Source organism: Typha angustifolia, chromosome 9, assembly GCF_048772165.1.
Source record: "Typha angustifolia cultivar Huaian chromosome 9, ASM4877216v1, whole genome shotgun sequence".
NCBI lineage: Eukaryota > Viridiplantae > Streptophyta > Magnoliopsida > Poales > Typhaceae > Typha > Typha angustifolia.
This window is the reverse complement of record NC_133247.1, coordinates 13,014,357-13,028,232: the sequence shown is the minus strand read 5'-3', so window position 1 is coordinate 13,028,232 and position 13,876 is coordinate 13,014,357. Positions and strand designations below refer to the sequence as shown.

General features: G+C 39.4%; 2 protein-coding genes and 1 pseudogene across 3 annotated transcripts; 2 read left to right on the top strand and 1 right to left on the bottom strand.

The window, feature by feature from the left end:
• Positions 1 to 4,182: 4,182 nt before the first annotated feature.
• Positions 4,183 to 5,064, bottom strand: LOC140767498 (AT-hook motif nuclear-localized protein 27-like). The gene has a single exon (XM_073107428.1). It carries the CDS (start codon positions 4,998 to 5,000, stop codon positions 4,323 to 4,325), a length of 678 nt encoding a protein of 225 aa, XP_072963529.1. The 5' UTR covers positions 5,001 to 5,064; the 3' UTR covers positions 4,183 to 4,322.
• A 1,024-nt stretch (positions 5,065 to 6,088) lies between these two features.
• LOC140767889 (cinnamoyl-CoA reductase 1-like) lies at positions 6,089 to 7,945 on the top strand. 2 transcript variants are annotated; one of them, XM_073107970.1, is made up of 6 exons: positions 6,089 to 6,378; positions 6,465 to 6,656; positions 6,755 to 6,940; positions 7,026 to 7,188; positions 7,320 to 7,509; positions 7,605 to 7,945. In XM_073107970.1, the coding sequence occupies exons 2-6, from the start codon at positions 6,471 to 6,473 to the stop codon at positions 7,744 to 7,746; spliced, it is 867 nt and encodes a 288-aa protein (XP_072964071.1). In that variant the 5' UTR covers positions 6,089 to 6,378; positions 6,465 to 6,470; the 3' UTR covers positions 7,747 to 7,945. The 2 variants fall into 2 exon arrangements, with proteins under 2 accessions (XP_072964071.1, XP_072964070.1); XM_073107969.1 differs by having other exon boundaries at positions 6,487 to 6,656; positions 7,605 to 7,943.
• Positions 7,946 to 8,286: 341 nt separating this feature from the next.
• Positions 8,287 to 13,785, top strand: LOC140767671 (cinnamoyl-CoA reductase 1-like; annotated as a pseudogene).
• Positions 13,786 to 13,876: the final 91 nt, after the last annotated feature.

Sequence of the window (13,876 nt, the reverse complement as noted above, 5' to 3'; positions counted from 1 at the left end):
GAAAAACCAATTATATGTTAAATTAGAATGTTAAAATGCTTATCTTAATACTAAATAGTTAGATTAGTATAGTGTTAGAATTTGCTATTAAATGCTTATATAGATAATAGATACATTAAAATATTTAATGCAATGTTATGTGTAGGTGGTCATTAGAATATTTTTTTTTCACATACACATGTATAAGATTTAATTAGAATATAATTTTTTATTGCCGTATTCTAGACGTATCGTATGCTGTTTTTTGAGAATTTGCCGTCTTCCCGTATTTGTATCGTATTCGTATCTCGTATTCATATCCGTGCTTCATAGCTCTACCTTAGAGAAACCTATTCTGCTTGTAAAAAGTAGTTAGCAAGTTAATGGTTAGCGTTAAGGACTCAAGTATATATTTCCTCTTCTATCCAATTTGAGGATCGAATACTTTATTGCTATAAAGATTATGTTTCCTGTCAACTTTGTATTTGTTTAGTACTCTATGTAGTTTGTAAATAAACATAACTTGGTCAATCTTAAACCATTACAACAAACTTTTGTCTTGTGACGCAAAAATTTGAATCCAAACTGCAGGGAACTTTAAGTCCAGTTTTGCTATATTAGAACAATTTTTTTTTTTATCTTCTGTGTTAGAAGTGCTTATTTGAAATTTTTGCCCCTTACAGATCCGTTCCAACTTAGTTCTCTATCATAATGCAAGACCCCCGAGCTTTATCAGTAGAGCATGTTTCCAATCCAAAGCCACGGAAGAAGAAGCAACAAAAACAAACGGTTTCTTTAGTCCAGATGAAAGGTGAAACTAAAGGTGTGATGTCCGGTAAGACACAAAAGGCACCTAAGAGGAGTCTGAAAAATGATTTGGCCCCAACATTCCCACAAACAGATAGGGCGACCCCAGATTCTTTGCCAGATTCAGGTTCCAATGATGAGTATCGAGCATTAAGGCGGAAGTACTTACTGCTGGAAGAAGAAAGCTTCTCGCTGGATAAAGATCTCAGTGAGGCAGAAGCAGAAGTCAAGACTCTAGAAGACGAGAAATTTGCACTCTTGGATCAGCTTGTTGTCTTAGAAGGTCTTATTGATCCTTCAGAACTACATTCAAAAAGAGGGTTGTGATATGTGAAAGAAGCTGGCCTGCTCCTATATTTATTACCATAGTAAACCTTGTTTCCTTTAGGACAGTAAACAATAAACATCTTGTCCGAGAATGTTGTATTAAACTATTAATCTTTATCTATGAAAAGGTCATTGTGAATCTGTGATCATTTTCATTTACTTTTATTGTGTTGTCTACTACTGCTTTTGAGCTATGATCAGTAATAAGTTTCATTTCGGTTGGATATATTTGAGTGAGCTTGGTCAGCAATTAGAGATGCATCTCACTCTTGGTAAAGCCATTTCAAGCAAAAAGGGTATATAGCAGAGATATTTTAGCAGAATCTGTGTCGTTTGGATGCAAAAGAACCTCCTCCAGGTGGGTTAATTCCGGCAGGAAGAAGACAAGTGACAGAACGGCAATGGCAGCAGGGTTGTGGGAATGCTGCTTGTTATCAACAGAGCAAGGTTGCAATTAGAAGACCCCACTTACAGTTAATGCAGGGAGCAAATGGGATCATGGATTGCGAGGTGCTGCACTCACTAGGTTATACCCAACGTTACATCAAACCCAGGCAGAGTAACAAGACTACGGTGGACTAGGACAACTTACTCTTTATTTCGTGTAGGCCATTGTGTTTGCAGACAATATGTTATACTTATACCCCACTCCTAAATGCCTTCATGTTCTCTTGTAGATGTGGATGATGACAGAAGGTGAGGCGGACGCACCTATATATGGCTCCAATTCACCAATGACGGTCATCCACCAGGAGCCACGACAGCAGATGGGGCGATTACCCGTTAATCCCACTCAGGTTTGCAAATTAATTGCTAATTATCATGATGCAAGAGGAACAGTTGGATGAATTAATAGGAGGTTAGAGGATAGCATGAAATGCAAAGAGACTGATGACAGTGAGTACTTGCTTCAATCCATGGAATGAAGCACACTGCATGTGGTCTTGTTTATTATTTTGATTTAAGAGGGAGCATGGAGGGAGTTGATGGACAACCCTAGCTAGCTGATACATACTCACTTAGATTCCATCTTGCCTGTTATATTTATATAGGTCCTCAGTGGTAGATGAAATTATTAAAATTAGCAGCATAGACTGTTATATTTATATAGGTCCTCAGTAGTAGATGAAACTATTAAAATTAAGAGCATAGACTAAAATGATCAATTGATGGCGTACATATCAATTTCCTTATCAGCTGACAATGGAATGGAGTTGCCAATTTGTATGTAGACCTTCTGCTGTTTGATAACAAAAGGGTTGGTCTTTTTTTTTTTTTTCTTTTCCTTTCAATTCTTGGTGGCAATCTTAACTTATTACGTACTATTTTCCTAGTTATATCATTGTCTCTAAAATCAAACATAGACTGTAACATATGATGACCCCACCAGATTCCCAATGCTGACTCATAATTAAATTTCTCTCACTATATAATGGTACCTTAGCAGGCACATAGTTGAATTGAAGCTCCTCCTTGCACACACACACACACACACACACACACACACACACACACACACACACACATACACACTTCCATGGGTCGTCAGGTGAGCTATAGCAAGATCGGACGGCGATGGCGAAGGATGAGAGGTTTCCGGCTGACCTCCCTGCGGTTCTCGCTTCTCCGTTTACGCGTCAGGTTCTTTGGTTTCTTTGGTCTATTTGTTCGATGCATGGATGAGCTCAAGTGCAATAATACTTCAGGGAGAAGCCTAAGATATCCCTCTGAGAGAATAACGAGCAGTCGAAGGGTTCTGATCTCGAAAGCAAAGCCCGAAAACCACGATCATCTTCCTCAGTCATCGGTCGAGAAGGCAAACGCATTCTATGCAGAAGCCATAGCTGATTGCTTGGAGTTCATCAAGCGTTCATCTCTTCCTGTTCATTCTGTCAGTGACCGAGACGCCAAGCTACCTACTAATTACCATAGGCAGAAACAGAGAGATGCTTGTAGTATGATTGATTGATTCGTTCGAGCTGTTTTTTTTTTACTTCTAATTCTTCTTTTGAGATGCCTGGCCAGTTCTTTGTTTTGAGCAACACAGTAGTAATACTAATAAAACAATTTCTTGTTATTTTCTCGTAATTGTTCAAAGATTCAATCAATCGGAGGGAAGCAAGGACTTGGCTTCTTCTTCTTCTTTCTTTAAATCTTAAAAGCCGGAGCCAATGGGAGATTGATGAGGTAATATGTATTGGAGCATTGATAAGTGGGAAGTCTGATGAAATGATGATGGTCAGATCAGAAGTCAGAGACGATCAAATACTTGGAAAACGTTACCAATTAAGCCTTGCTTTCAAAGTAGTGGACCAAAATTTCCACACTGGAGAGACCAAAAAGGTTGGAAGACTGGGAAGTATCATAAAATTCGTTGAATTGCTTTGTTTTTCATCTCCTCAAAGTCTGAGAACCAAAACCATCATCATTAATAAGATTCTTATTTTATTAAATTATTTGTTTTGGGGGTTTTATGTTAATCCTATTAGGTATGGTCATAAATGTGATAAGGGACAGCAATAATGTGATAATGTTTGGAAGCATGCACAATATGCCATGTTCTTTTATGGAAGCATTCCAAAGTTACTGCAGGTGCAGGGTTGAGGTGGGGGGGTGGGGGACTAACATCATTGCTTGTCCACCCTCGCTCTTCCAATTTATAAGAGACCTTGTATTATCTAAATATAAAATTGTTGCTAGACAAGAGATGGTTTCCTTTGTCCTCACTTCTTAGTAGAGATGTGAGATTCCTCTATTTGTGTCTCAATATTAGTGATAGTAGATTTGTTCTTCTTTGTGCTGATGGAAGTAGCCAGTGCTGGGTGAATCAGGTTATAATTATAATCGTAGCTCTTTCTTTTGTGTTTTCTTTTTATTATATATTTTTTAAAAACTTATTTATAATCGTAGCTCTTTGTTTTGTATGTCTTGAGCATGGTATTGCTATTTGCTAGAGCCAAAGTTACGTCTTTCCTAAATGATAGGGTAGCATTAGCAATAGAAGATATAAAAGCCCAAAAAGCCATAAAATTTGCACATGCAGAGAGAGTGAGAGAGAGAGAGAGAGATATATATAGATAAGAGAAAAGAAGAACTGAATAAATGTCAACACAAAAAAAAAAAGGTAGCTAGTTTATTCAACAAAAGACTTCCACCTTGATCACCAAAAATAGACCACCACCACTAATCACCACCCGATCAAAATTTAATTAGACATACTCTCCCACAATCCCAGCACCCAAATTAGTATAGAAGGAAACACCTCCTCCGCCACCAACCTCACCCGTTACGCCCGACGACTGCGACGCCGATGGCTTCCGAGGCTGCGCCTCGTCTCCTTCCCCCTCCAGAGGCAGCCTCTCGCACACTGCGTTTGCGAACGTCCCGGCCATCACCATCACGGGGCCCACCGCCACCAGCGGCCCCACCACACAGCCCCCGACCACTTGCCCCTGCCCTCCGCCCATGAAAACCGTCAGCCCCGCCACGTCCGGCAGCGCCGGCGGAGGCAGCACCGTCCCCGTGATTGACAGGATCTCGAACCGCCCTCTCAGCGCCACCACGCCGCCGCCTGGCTGCCTGAGCGACACGTCGGCCACTGCCCCGCTGCCCCCCAGGACGCAGACGCCGCGCCCACGCCGCCGCGCGAACTCCGAGACACAGGACACCACGTCGGCTCCGCTGCTGACCTCCAGCAAGTGCGAGCAGAGCGCGTTAGGGGCGTCGCGCGTCACGATGACGGGCGGCTTCGGCTTGTTCTTGGAGCCCAGCGGGCGGCCACGTGGCCGACGAGTGGGCCCGGCTGATATCGCAGGTTGCTGCTGCTGCTCCTGCTCCGATGGGCGAATATGGTGACGTAGGTAACGAGATGAGGCAGTTCCAGCCATGGGCGGTGCATCCGGTCTCTCTCTCTCTCTCTCTCTCTCTCTCTCTCTCTCTCTCTCTCTCTCTCTCTCTCTCTCTCTCTCCCGCCGCTTGCTGCTAGCCAGCTTAACTATCTATTCTTATGATCGATGATCCATCTCTATAATAGGACTTGTAGCGGTGGAAAGAGAAGTTGTAAAAGTTAACAAAGTGCAAAGAGGACAAGCTAGCTATGTAGGCAGCCAACAAGTCTATAAAAACAGAATTATATTGGAGGATATGTTAGTTTATTGATTAATAAATACTTATCAAGAAAAAAGAAAGAAAGAAGGGGGAAAAAAAAAAATAAAAGAAGAAGAGGATTTGTTTATTTACTGTTGATCTAGTGACTCATACTGCGATGGCAATCCCATTGTTTAATAGTCTCATGTTAATTATGTTAATGTCGTCATTCAGGAGCAGGCGCTCATCTGGTCCATTTCAAGTATAATTAATGAACAACAATCTAATCAAATCAAATCAAGAGTTAGCATTGCCGGATATCTATGTACGTAAAATGCACCATACTAATTGGAATTAACGATTGGATTAGTGATGAGTAGCTGCTAAAGATTTTGGTCCAGTGTATGTATATGTATATATATATAGTTTCCATCAAATTAATTAACTAACTTGCTCATGAGTCATGTCCTCACGATGTGATTATAGTAATACACAGAGCGGCGCTATGTCTGGTCATCAGGGTGAAACCCACGTGCTTACCATCTATCCATTCATCCATCCAGCGGCTCATCTGCAAAAATTAGAAGCATTTACTTTAATCCTTAAGTGTAGCGATGGAAAGCATACTGATAGTAGCTTTGGGAATTGGGAGCATATATATGCATGGCCCTCCTAGTCTTTCTAATTGTTTGTTATGCAATTCTGCAAATTACGTACGTGAACCGCTTTCTTCTTGAGTTAATTAATTTACAATCCAGAGTTGGTCCCACACCAACGTTAAGTGTGAGGACGAGAAATGAAAGATTGAGGTTGGTGTTTTGTTTTAAAAAGTAAAAGTATACGAAATTATATCCTCCGATTTGTGCGTTAGAGAGGAGGCATGACATAAGCCGTTGCATCACGTCTTCTGGACTGCTGGCCTGCATCCATATTCGATCTTCACGCTCTTATCCTTGCTTTCTCCCAAACTCCCAACTCGTTCATGGCTTTATATATATGTAATTCCTACCCACACACAGAGAGATACATACGAATAGTTCGCGAGTGCACAGAGAGTACGTATGGAGGAAAAGGGGAAGAGGGTATGCGTGACCGGTGCCGGGGGTTATGTTGCATCGTGGCTGGTGAAGCTGCTCCTCTCCAAAGGCTACATCGTCCATGGAACTGTTAGAGACCCAAGTGAGTAAATTAATTCAAACAAACCCTGAAACCCCCCGCTTCCTCTGTTACCCATGAAATTAAAGAGCAAAATTTATTATTTCTAGTAAACCATGATTCCTACGCTAGGTGACGAGAAGAACGCACACTTGATAAAGTTGGACAACGCCTCTACAAATCTGCGTCTCTTCACAGCAGACATGCTTGACTACAATTCTGTGGCAGCAGCGATTGCAGGGTGTGGTGGAGTTTTCCATGTGGCAAGCCCTGTTCCATCCACCAAAGTGCCTAACCCAGAGGCAATTAATTGAGTCCTTCTTTCCTTCCTTCATGCCCATATCTTAGTTGCATTCTTTAGAACGAAGAACTAAGTAAAATTGCAATATATATGCTGCAGGTCCAACTTATTTCTCCTGCTGTGTCCGGCACTCTTAATGTCCTCACGGCATGCTCTGAGGCAGGAGTCAAACGAGTAGTTGTGGTCTCATCAGTTGGTGCTCTTTTCATGAATCCACATTGGCCCCGTGATAAGATGATGGACGAGACCTCTTGGTCCGACGAGGAACATTGCAAGAAAACAGAGGTACTCTCAATCTGAGCGTGATGAAAACAATATTGTAGTTGGAGTTTCAATTTTCGATTCCTTATATATACCTCTCTGTTTCCAGAACTGGTACTGCCTCTCAAAGACAGTGGCAGAGAGCGAGGCACTCAAATATGCAGATGAGCACGGGCTTGACGTTGTCACTCTGTGTCCATCTCTTGTTATTGGACCGTTGCTGCAATCGACTATTAATTCCAGCAGCTTGCTTCTCATCAATCTTTTGAAAGGTCTATTCTTGATCATCTCTCTCTCTCTCTCTCTCTCTCTCTCTCTCACTATATAATAATATTATGTACTAATAATGTTATATTTCTTATAGCGTTCGAATAATTACCCTGTCTCATCGATTTGTTCACAGGAAACAGTGAGCCAGTGGAGAACAGAGTGTGGATCTACGTAGACGTCCGAGATGTAGCTGATGCTTTGCTGCTCCTGTACGAGAAGCCTGAAGCATCTGGGCGATACATTTGCGCACCTCATCTTATGAAAAATTACGACTTGATCAACATGCTAAGGAGCTTGTATCCCAACAACGACTACCCCAAGAAGTAAATCGATCACTTGTAAATCTAATCAATGTCCTATCCTCCGTAAGTATGTCGATCTTTCAGTCTCTTGATCTTTTCTTTTTTGTTCACTGTAGTTTTGTGGAGGTAAACGAAGACGTGAATCAGATGAGTTCCGAGAAGCTAAAGATGCTAGGATGGAATCACAGGACACTTGAGGAGACCCTAATTGATTGCATGGAATACTATCAAGCTGCTGGTCTTTTGAGCAGGAACTGAATCTCTAGTTTATTTTACCTGACACCTGACAGCTTAATATCTTAAAGTCTTATCCAGATATAGAATTTGTGAAATGAACAATTTTCTGCTGCTTGTTGCCACGTCGCGTAGGTCTGTTCCTGCCTAAGAAGTAGTACGTCGTAGATGCTTTGTTTAATTGTTTACCTTTATAGGCCTCCCAAATTTATTTACTTAAAAGTCCACCTTCCAAACGGATTAATGGCTTAGTAAGAAATGTTTGAATTCTTCGATAATAAAATGTTGAATTCTTCGATATGATGTAAGGCACCAAAAATTTCGGGGTTTTATCTTAGATAAAATAAAAAATCAGTGAATAATCTTCTTATTCTTACTGTGTGTCTTCGTAAAAGGAATAAAATGCGGATGAATTCATTATTTTATATTTTAAATAAAGTGGGTGTTCTGTTCGAAATACTAGAGAATTTGGGTTGATACTCTCCAAATCTGTATTCCCGATTAAAATAATAATAATAATAATAATAATAATAATAATAATAATAATATTTGGTAAAAAAACTTTCAAAAATTAATTTCTTCCCCAAACCCTCCTCTATGCATATCTCTCTCTCTCCCTCTCTCTCCCCAATGAGTTGCCTTGTGTTCCTCGTCCCAGTACAACTAATCGCAATCGCAACCAAGTTTTCTCCTCCTGTTTACACATGGCTTCATAAGTTTTTTTCTTCTCACATTGAATGTTGTTTTAAACTACTGTATGAAATGAAATCCATTTTCCCAAAGTTAATTTCTAGCCTCCAAGGTCGCTTGATGATCATCTCGGGTCTACAAGCTCGACCATCTCCTATCTACAAACTCGATGTCACATTAATTACTCCTGGCAGTTGAGTGGCGGTGTTGTGGGATTGGGTGGGGTTAAATTAGTGTGAGGGGAAGGTAGATTGGGTTGGTCGTAGGTGTGAGAAGATAGATTCATATTAATTAATTATTCCATGATCAATTTCCTTTTCAGATAAAAAGTCCTGACGCAAAGAACTGTATTAATTTCAAAGAAGGATCTGACAAGAGCCAGAAACAAGTCCCACAACGTTGTAAACAACTATAAGCTATTAATTTGGAGGTGTCCTTAATTTAAGACCTGAGAATGATGTCTAGATAAACAAATCACAGAAGGCCAGTCGATAAAACTCTTTCTACAAGTATTATATATATATAGACAGACAGACACACAGAGAGAGAGAGAGAGAGAGAGAGAGAGAGAGAGAGAGAGAGAGAGAGAGAGAGAGAGGCGATGGGGGTGAAGAAGAGGGTATGCGTGACGGGTGCAGGAGGGTTCATAGCCTCATGGTTGGTGAAGCTGCTGCTCTCCGAAGGCTACATGGTCCATGAAACTCAAGTGAGTAAATTAAAACAAACCCCACCTTGCCTCTACTTCATTAGTCATTACTCTACGATTGCTGGTAGAACCCAAGTTCCAAACTTTTGATCCCTTAGGCTTAGGTAGGTTCCACTTACCAGGTACAGATTCCCTTCTTTCCCCCCTGTACCCTGTACTAAGGTTCTCTTTACTTTAATCTGTTCATATTTGTGTCATTCCATTTAGTTGCACATTCCTAAAATACCATGTTTTATCCCCATTCAGACGGTACGAATTACAATACTTTCAAGATTTCATTGATGTTAATTCACATTGTTCTCTAAAAGCTTAAGCTAATGAAGAATGGATATATTTTACTTGGCCCAATATGCGGATTTCAATTATGTTCAAACTAAAGAGTTTCTGCTCTGATACTATTTCAGCGCATCGTGCTCTAAAATCTTAAGCTGATAAGAAAATTAGATTTAATATTTCATATTCCAATAAATGAGGATCATTTTTTTTTCTGCTTTCTTATTCAGTTACAGCGCAAGAATTTATAACTGATCTCTTCTTTTCTTTTTTGCTTGTCTACAACTTGCTGAAAACAATCGGACATAGTTGACGGACAGAATGCACATTTGATGAAGTTGGAAAATTCCAAAAACCTACATCTGTTCAAGGCAAACTTACTTGACTACAATTCTTTGGCATCAGCAATCGCAGGGTCTGGAGGAGTTTTCCATGTTGCCAGTCCTGTTCCTTCTACCAAAGTGACTAATCCAGAGGCAAGTTATTCATGCTAATTGATATGTACTATAAACTTACTAGGGACAGCGATAGTTCAACTTATTTTCATCAGCAATTTTATGTGCCATCTGTCTCACTTTTTCTATATTTCTATCTCTTGCTATCGATATGTACTATAAACTTACTATGAATGACGATCATTCAATTTTATGTCCATCAGCAATTAGATGTGCCGTCTGTCTCACTTATTTCTATATTACCAAAAGCTATCCCTTTATGGGAATAAACATGCCCTGCCAACTTCAAGAAATACTGCAAAATTTCAAAATATTTTTGCAGACATGAAGTTTAATATATAACGATCAACTAAAACTGCAAATCTTAATTTCCTAGAGTACATGATATACTGAAGGTCAAATAGTTTGATGCTTCCTCACTACTTGAATTGAAATCTCAATGTTCTCTCTAACATGATTGCTCTGTTCAAGTTATAATACATAGAGGTGCTTTCCAAATGGTGTGCATGATGAAAAAAAGGAAAGAGCAAGCCCTCCTTAATGAGACACAGGAGAAAAACTATGGAAATTATAGGTGTACGCAAATAGCAAACCATCTTATGTTATCTGCCACCCTTTGTAAGGTTTTTCTTCTCTTCTTTTTTTCCTTCTCTTTTTGTTATCTCTAATGCCTGAATTTGACTAAACAGTGATATTGAATGGAATCAGAAAATTCTTTTTCTGGACTATTAACTATATTCTCTTTTCGTAAGAAAGGGGTGAAATTAACGGGGAAACTTGGGATTATGAGGGATAAAAATATTAACATCTCGAATTCATGAAATGGAACCCTAATTCTTCTCCAAATAATACAGAAATTTCAATGGAAAATACATACTCTGGTAATGCAAAAAGCCATAGGACTTAACAGTGTATCTTTTCTCGGAGTAATGATTAATCATATGCTTTCTGCACCTCACACTGAGACTTTGAATGCTCTAATCAATTCGTAGTCTACTACATCAAATTTCTTGCATATTTCTTGTTTTGCATGACAACAGTGACTTGCTGATTATATTTGAAGCTTTTAGCTCCTTTAACTTCCGAGGTTTTGATGGTTCATATTTTTCATGTGATTAGGTTGCAGCTCTGTCTTCAATTTCCTGATGTTTCTCACAAACTTGACCGTTTCCTATACTGGAAGATGTTTAGTTAGCAGTATCCATAAACTAAAAGCATGCAACAATGAATCAAATGTAATATATGGTAAAATATGTAGCAGAAATGTAACCCCAGTGATGGATGTTGATGGATGATTTCCTTTCCTTGCTTCCTTGGATAGGAAGGTCAAATCCCCACAATCTATACAGATTTCATTATCTGAGAAACATCAAAAATAATTATAGCTTTCTTATCAATTAAGAAAAAGAATCTCAGTGCATGCTAAGGTCCTTAACAAGATTAAGCTCCGCTAGGGGCTACCAAGAAAACTGGCCTAGAAAAAAGCCATTTCGAGGTGTCCTCTTCCAAGAGCTAGTAAAAAGAAGAGCTATTCACCAAGCTGCTCCTCTATAAATTTTATTACTGTTTCACTTCACCAACTAAAATAATTATCAAATGCAAAAATCATTGAACTGTTAAGCGGTTCAGCAACTTTCGGGCGATTTGTGCTAACCTGGCCAAAATAAAAATCCTCTGTAATAAATTTGCTTGGTAGACTAAAGTGATTAAAAAAAAAAAAAGGTTTATGAGGAGATTTGCCCACATTGGTCAAATACTCCAAAAGGGAAAATGCCTGTGTGAATAAACCACAGTCAGAGCCAGTTGACACGGCTCTTCTTCTTCTACAAGTATATGAAGATTAAAGAGAAAGAGGGATACTCAGGAAATGGAGGCGATGGGGGAGAAGAAGAGGGCATGTGTGACGGGTGCTGGAGGGTACATAGCTTCATGGCTGGTGAAGCTGCTGCTCTCCAAAGGCTATATCGTCCATGGAACTGTTAGAGACCCAAGTGAGTAATATATAGCACTTTCCTATGCTTATCTTATTTGGTATGCTTTCAATCCTTTTCCTCTGTGTCCTCATGTTTATGACTACTGGATTTCTATTTGGTTTCCTTCAGAAAGAAACATGCGCACATATCTCTCCTATTTTAAGGGGATTTACACCAGACTAATATCATCACAGTTGCCACATATACAACCATGTACCAAAAGTTTACAAAAACTATTTTTGGAAACACACACACACACACTGGAAAACAGATTTCTCTTTCATGACTTACCATGAATTATGCTGAATTTGTTCTCAGGTGATGAAAAGAATGCTCATCTGAAGAAATTCGATAATGCATCTGAAAATCTGCTCCTCTTTAAGGCAGACTTGCTTAATTACAATAATATAGCATCGGCTATTGCTGGCTGTGGAGGAGTCTTTCATGTAGCCAGTCCTGTTCCTTCAACCAAAGAGTTGCAGATGGAGGCTCTATAAGACTATAACCTGGTTTGTTTTTAAAGTAGTATGTCTTAGTAGCCAATTGACATGCATGGCGAATAGCTGCCATCATGTACTCCATGTTTCATAGTTCCTCATCACCCGTACGTAGCTAATGTGATTAATTTACTCAGCTTTCTGTTGCATCCTGATATTAGGAGACAAGTAGTCCATCCTGGTCTTGCTTTTCGTCAAACTTATTTGAACGTGATTGTTTTGCAGGTCGACGTAGTCAATCTGGCTGTATCAGGAACTCTGAATGTATTAAAGGCATGTTCAAAGACAGAGGTTAAACGAGTTGTTGTAGTCTCATCTGCTTCTGCTGTAATCAGGAATCAAAATTGGCCGAAGGGTAAGATAATTGATGAAGAACTACTGAGGTACGTACGTACATAACAACACATTTCAAAAGAAGTAGTATCTACTTACTGGAACTAATATAGAGATTTGATAAAGTGGGCATGCATGTGGGATCATCTGTACATGCTAAATATGTGTTTGTGGACTACTTGGGCCATTCTAAGAACTGTATCTTTAATTCATGATACAGATTATTTTTTTTTCTTTTTGCTCTGTCTAATTGGGTTGATCTAGCTTGAAACCTGTGGATATTCCATAGCATATGCTAAATACCTAATTAACCCATTATGAACGGCATTACTGTTTATGATGTTGCCAGAATTGGTATTGCCTTTCAAAGACACCGGCAGAGAGTGAAGCACTGGAATATGAAGCGAAAAATGGACTTGATGTAGTAACTGTTTTGCCACGTATGGCTATTGGACCTATGCTGCAATCTACCGTCAATGCTAGCAGCCTGATTATAATCAATGTTTTGAAAGGTAGAGCAGTACAAAATTCTTCTAACTGTTGCTTATTTTTTTGGCATAAGTTTTTACACACCATTTTGCATCATTTTGCATTAGCTTTGGAAAGAGTAGTATGCTAGCATGTCAGCTTGCTGCATGGCAGTAGAGATATTTTATTTCCCATCGTTTGTCCAGGTGCTATGGAGTCAATAGAGAATAACATCCAGAACTTTGTGGATGCTTGAGACGTCGCTGATGCACTGCTTTTGGTGTATGAGAAGCCAGAGGCATCCGGTCGTCATATCTGTGCTTCTCATTCAGTAAGAATATGCGACATGGTAGACATGCTCAAGAGTTTGTATCCCAACTACAAATACCCGAAAATGTAAGCCTGCCTTATTATAACCAAGTAATTTATTTCCGCATCAATCACATACTATCTTCTTTTTTTCTTTATAATTGGCAGTTTAACTGAAGGAGGTGGAAGTGTGATTACTTACAGGAAACTACAGATGCTGGGATGGAAAGGCAGGCCATTAGAGGACACAGCTTGAAGGACAGTGTTGAATACTATCAAGCTGCTGATATATTGAATGGAGATTAGATTTCCATTTGATTTAAGGTATACTATTGTGGGTAGAAATGACTCAAAAAAAAAAAAAAAAAAAAACATTGTAGCATGTAATGTAACCTGTTAATAGATCAGTTGAATTGTTGGTGGAGTACCTCATCAAATTTGCAATGTCCA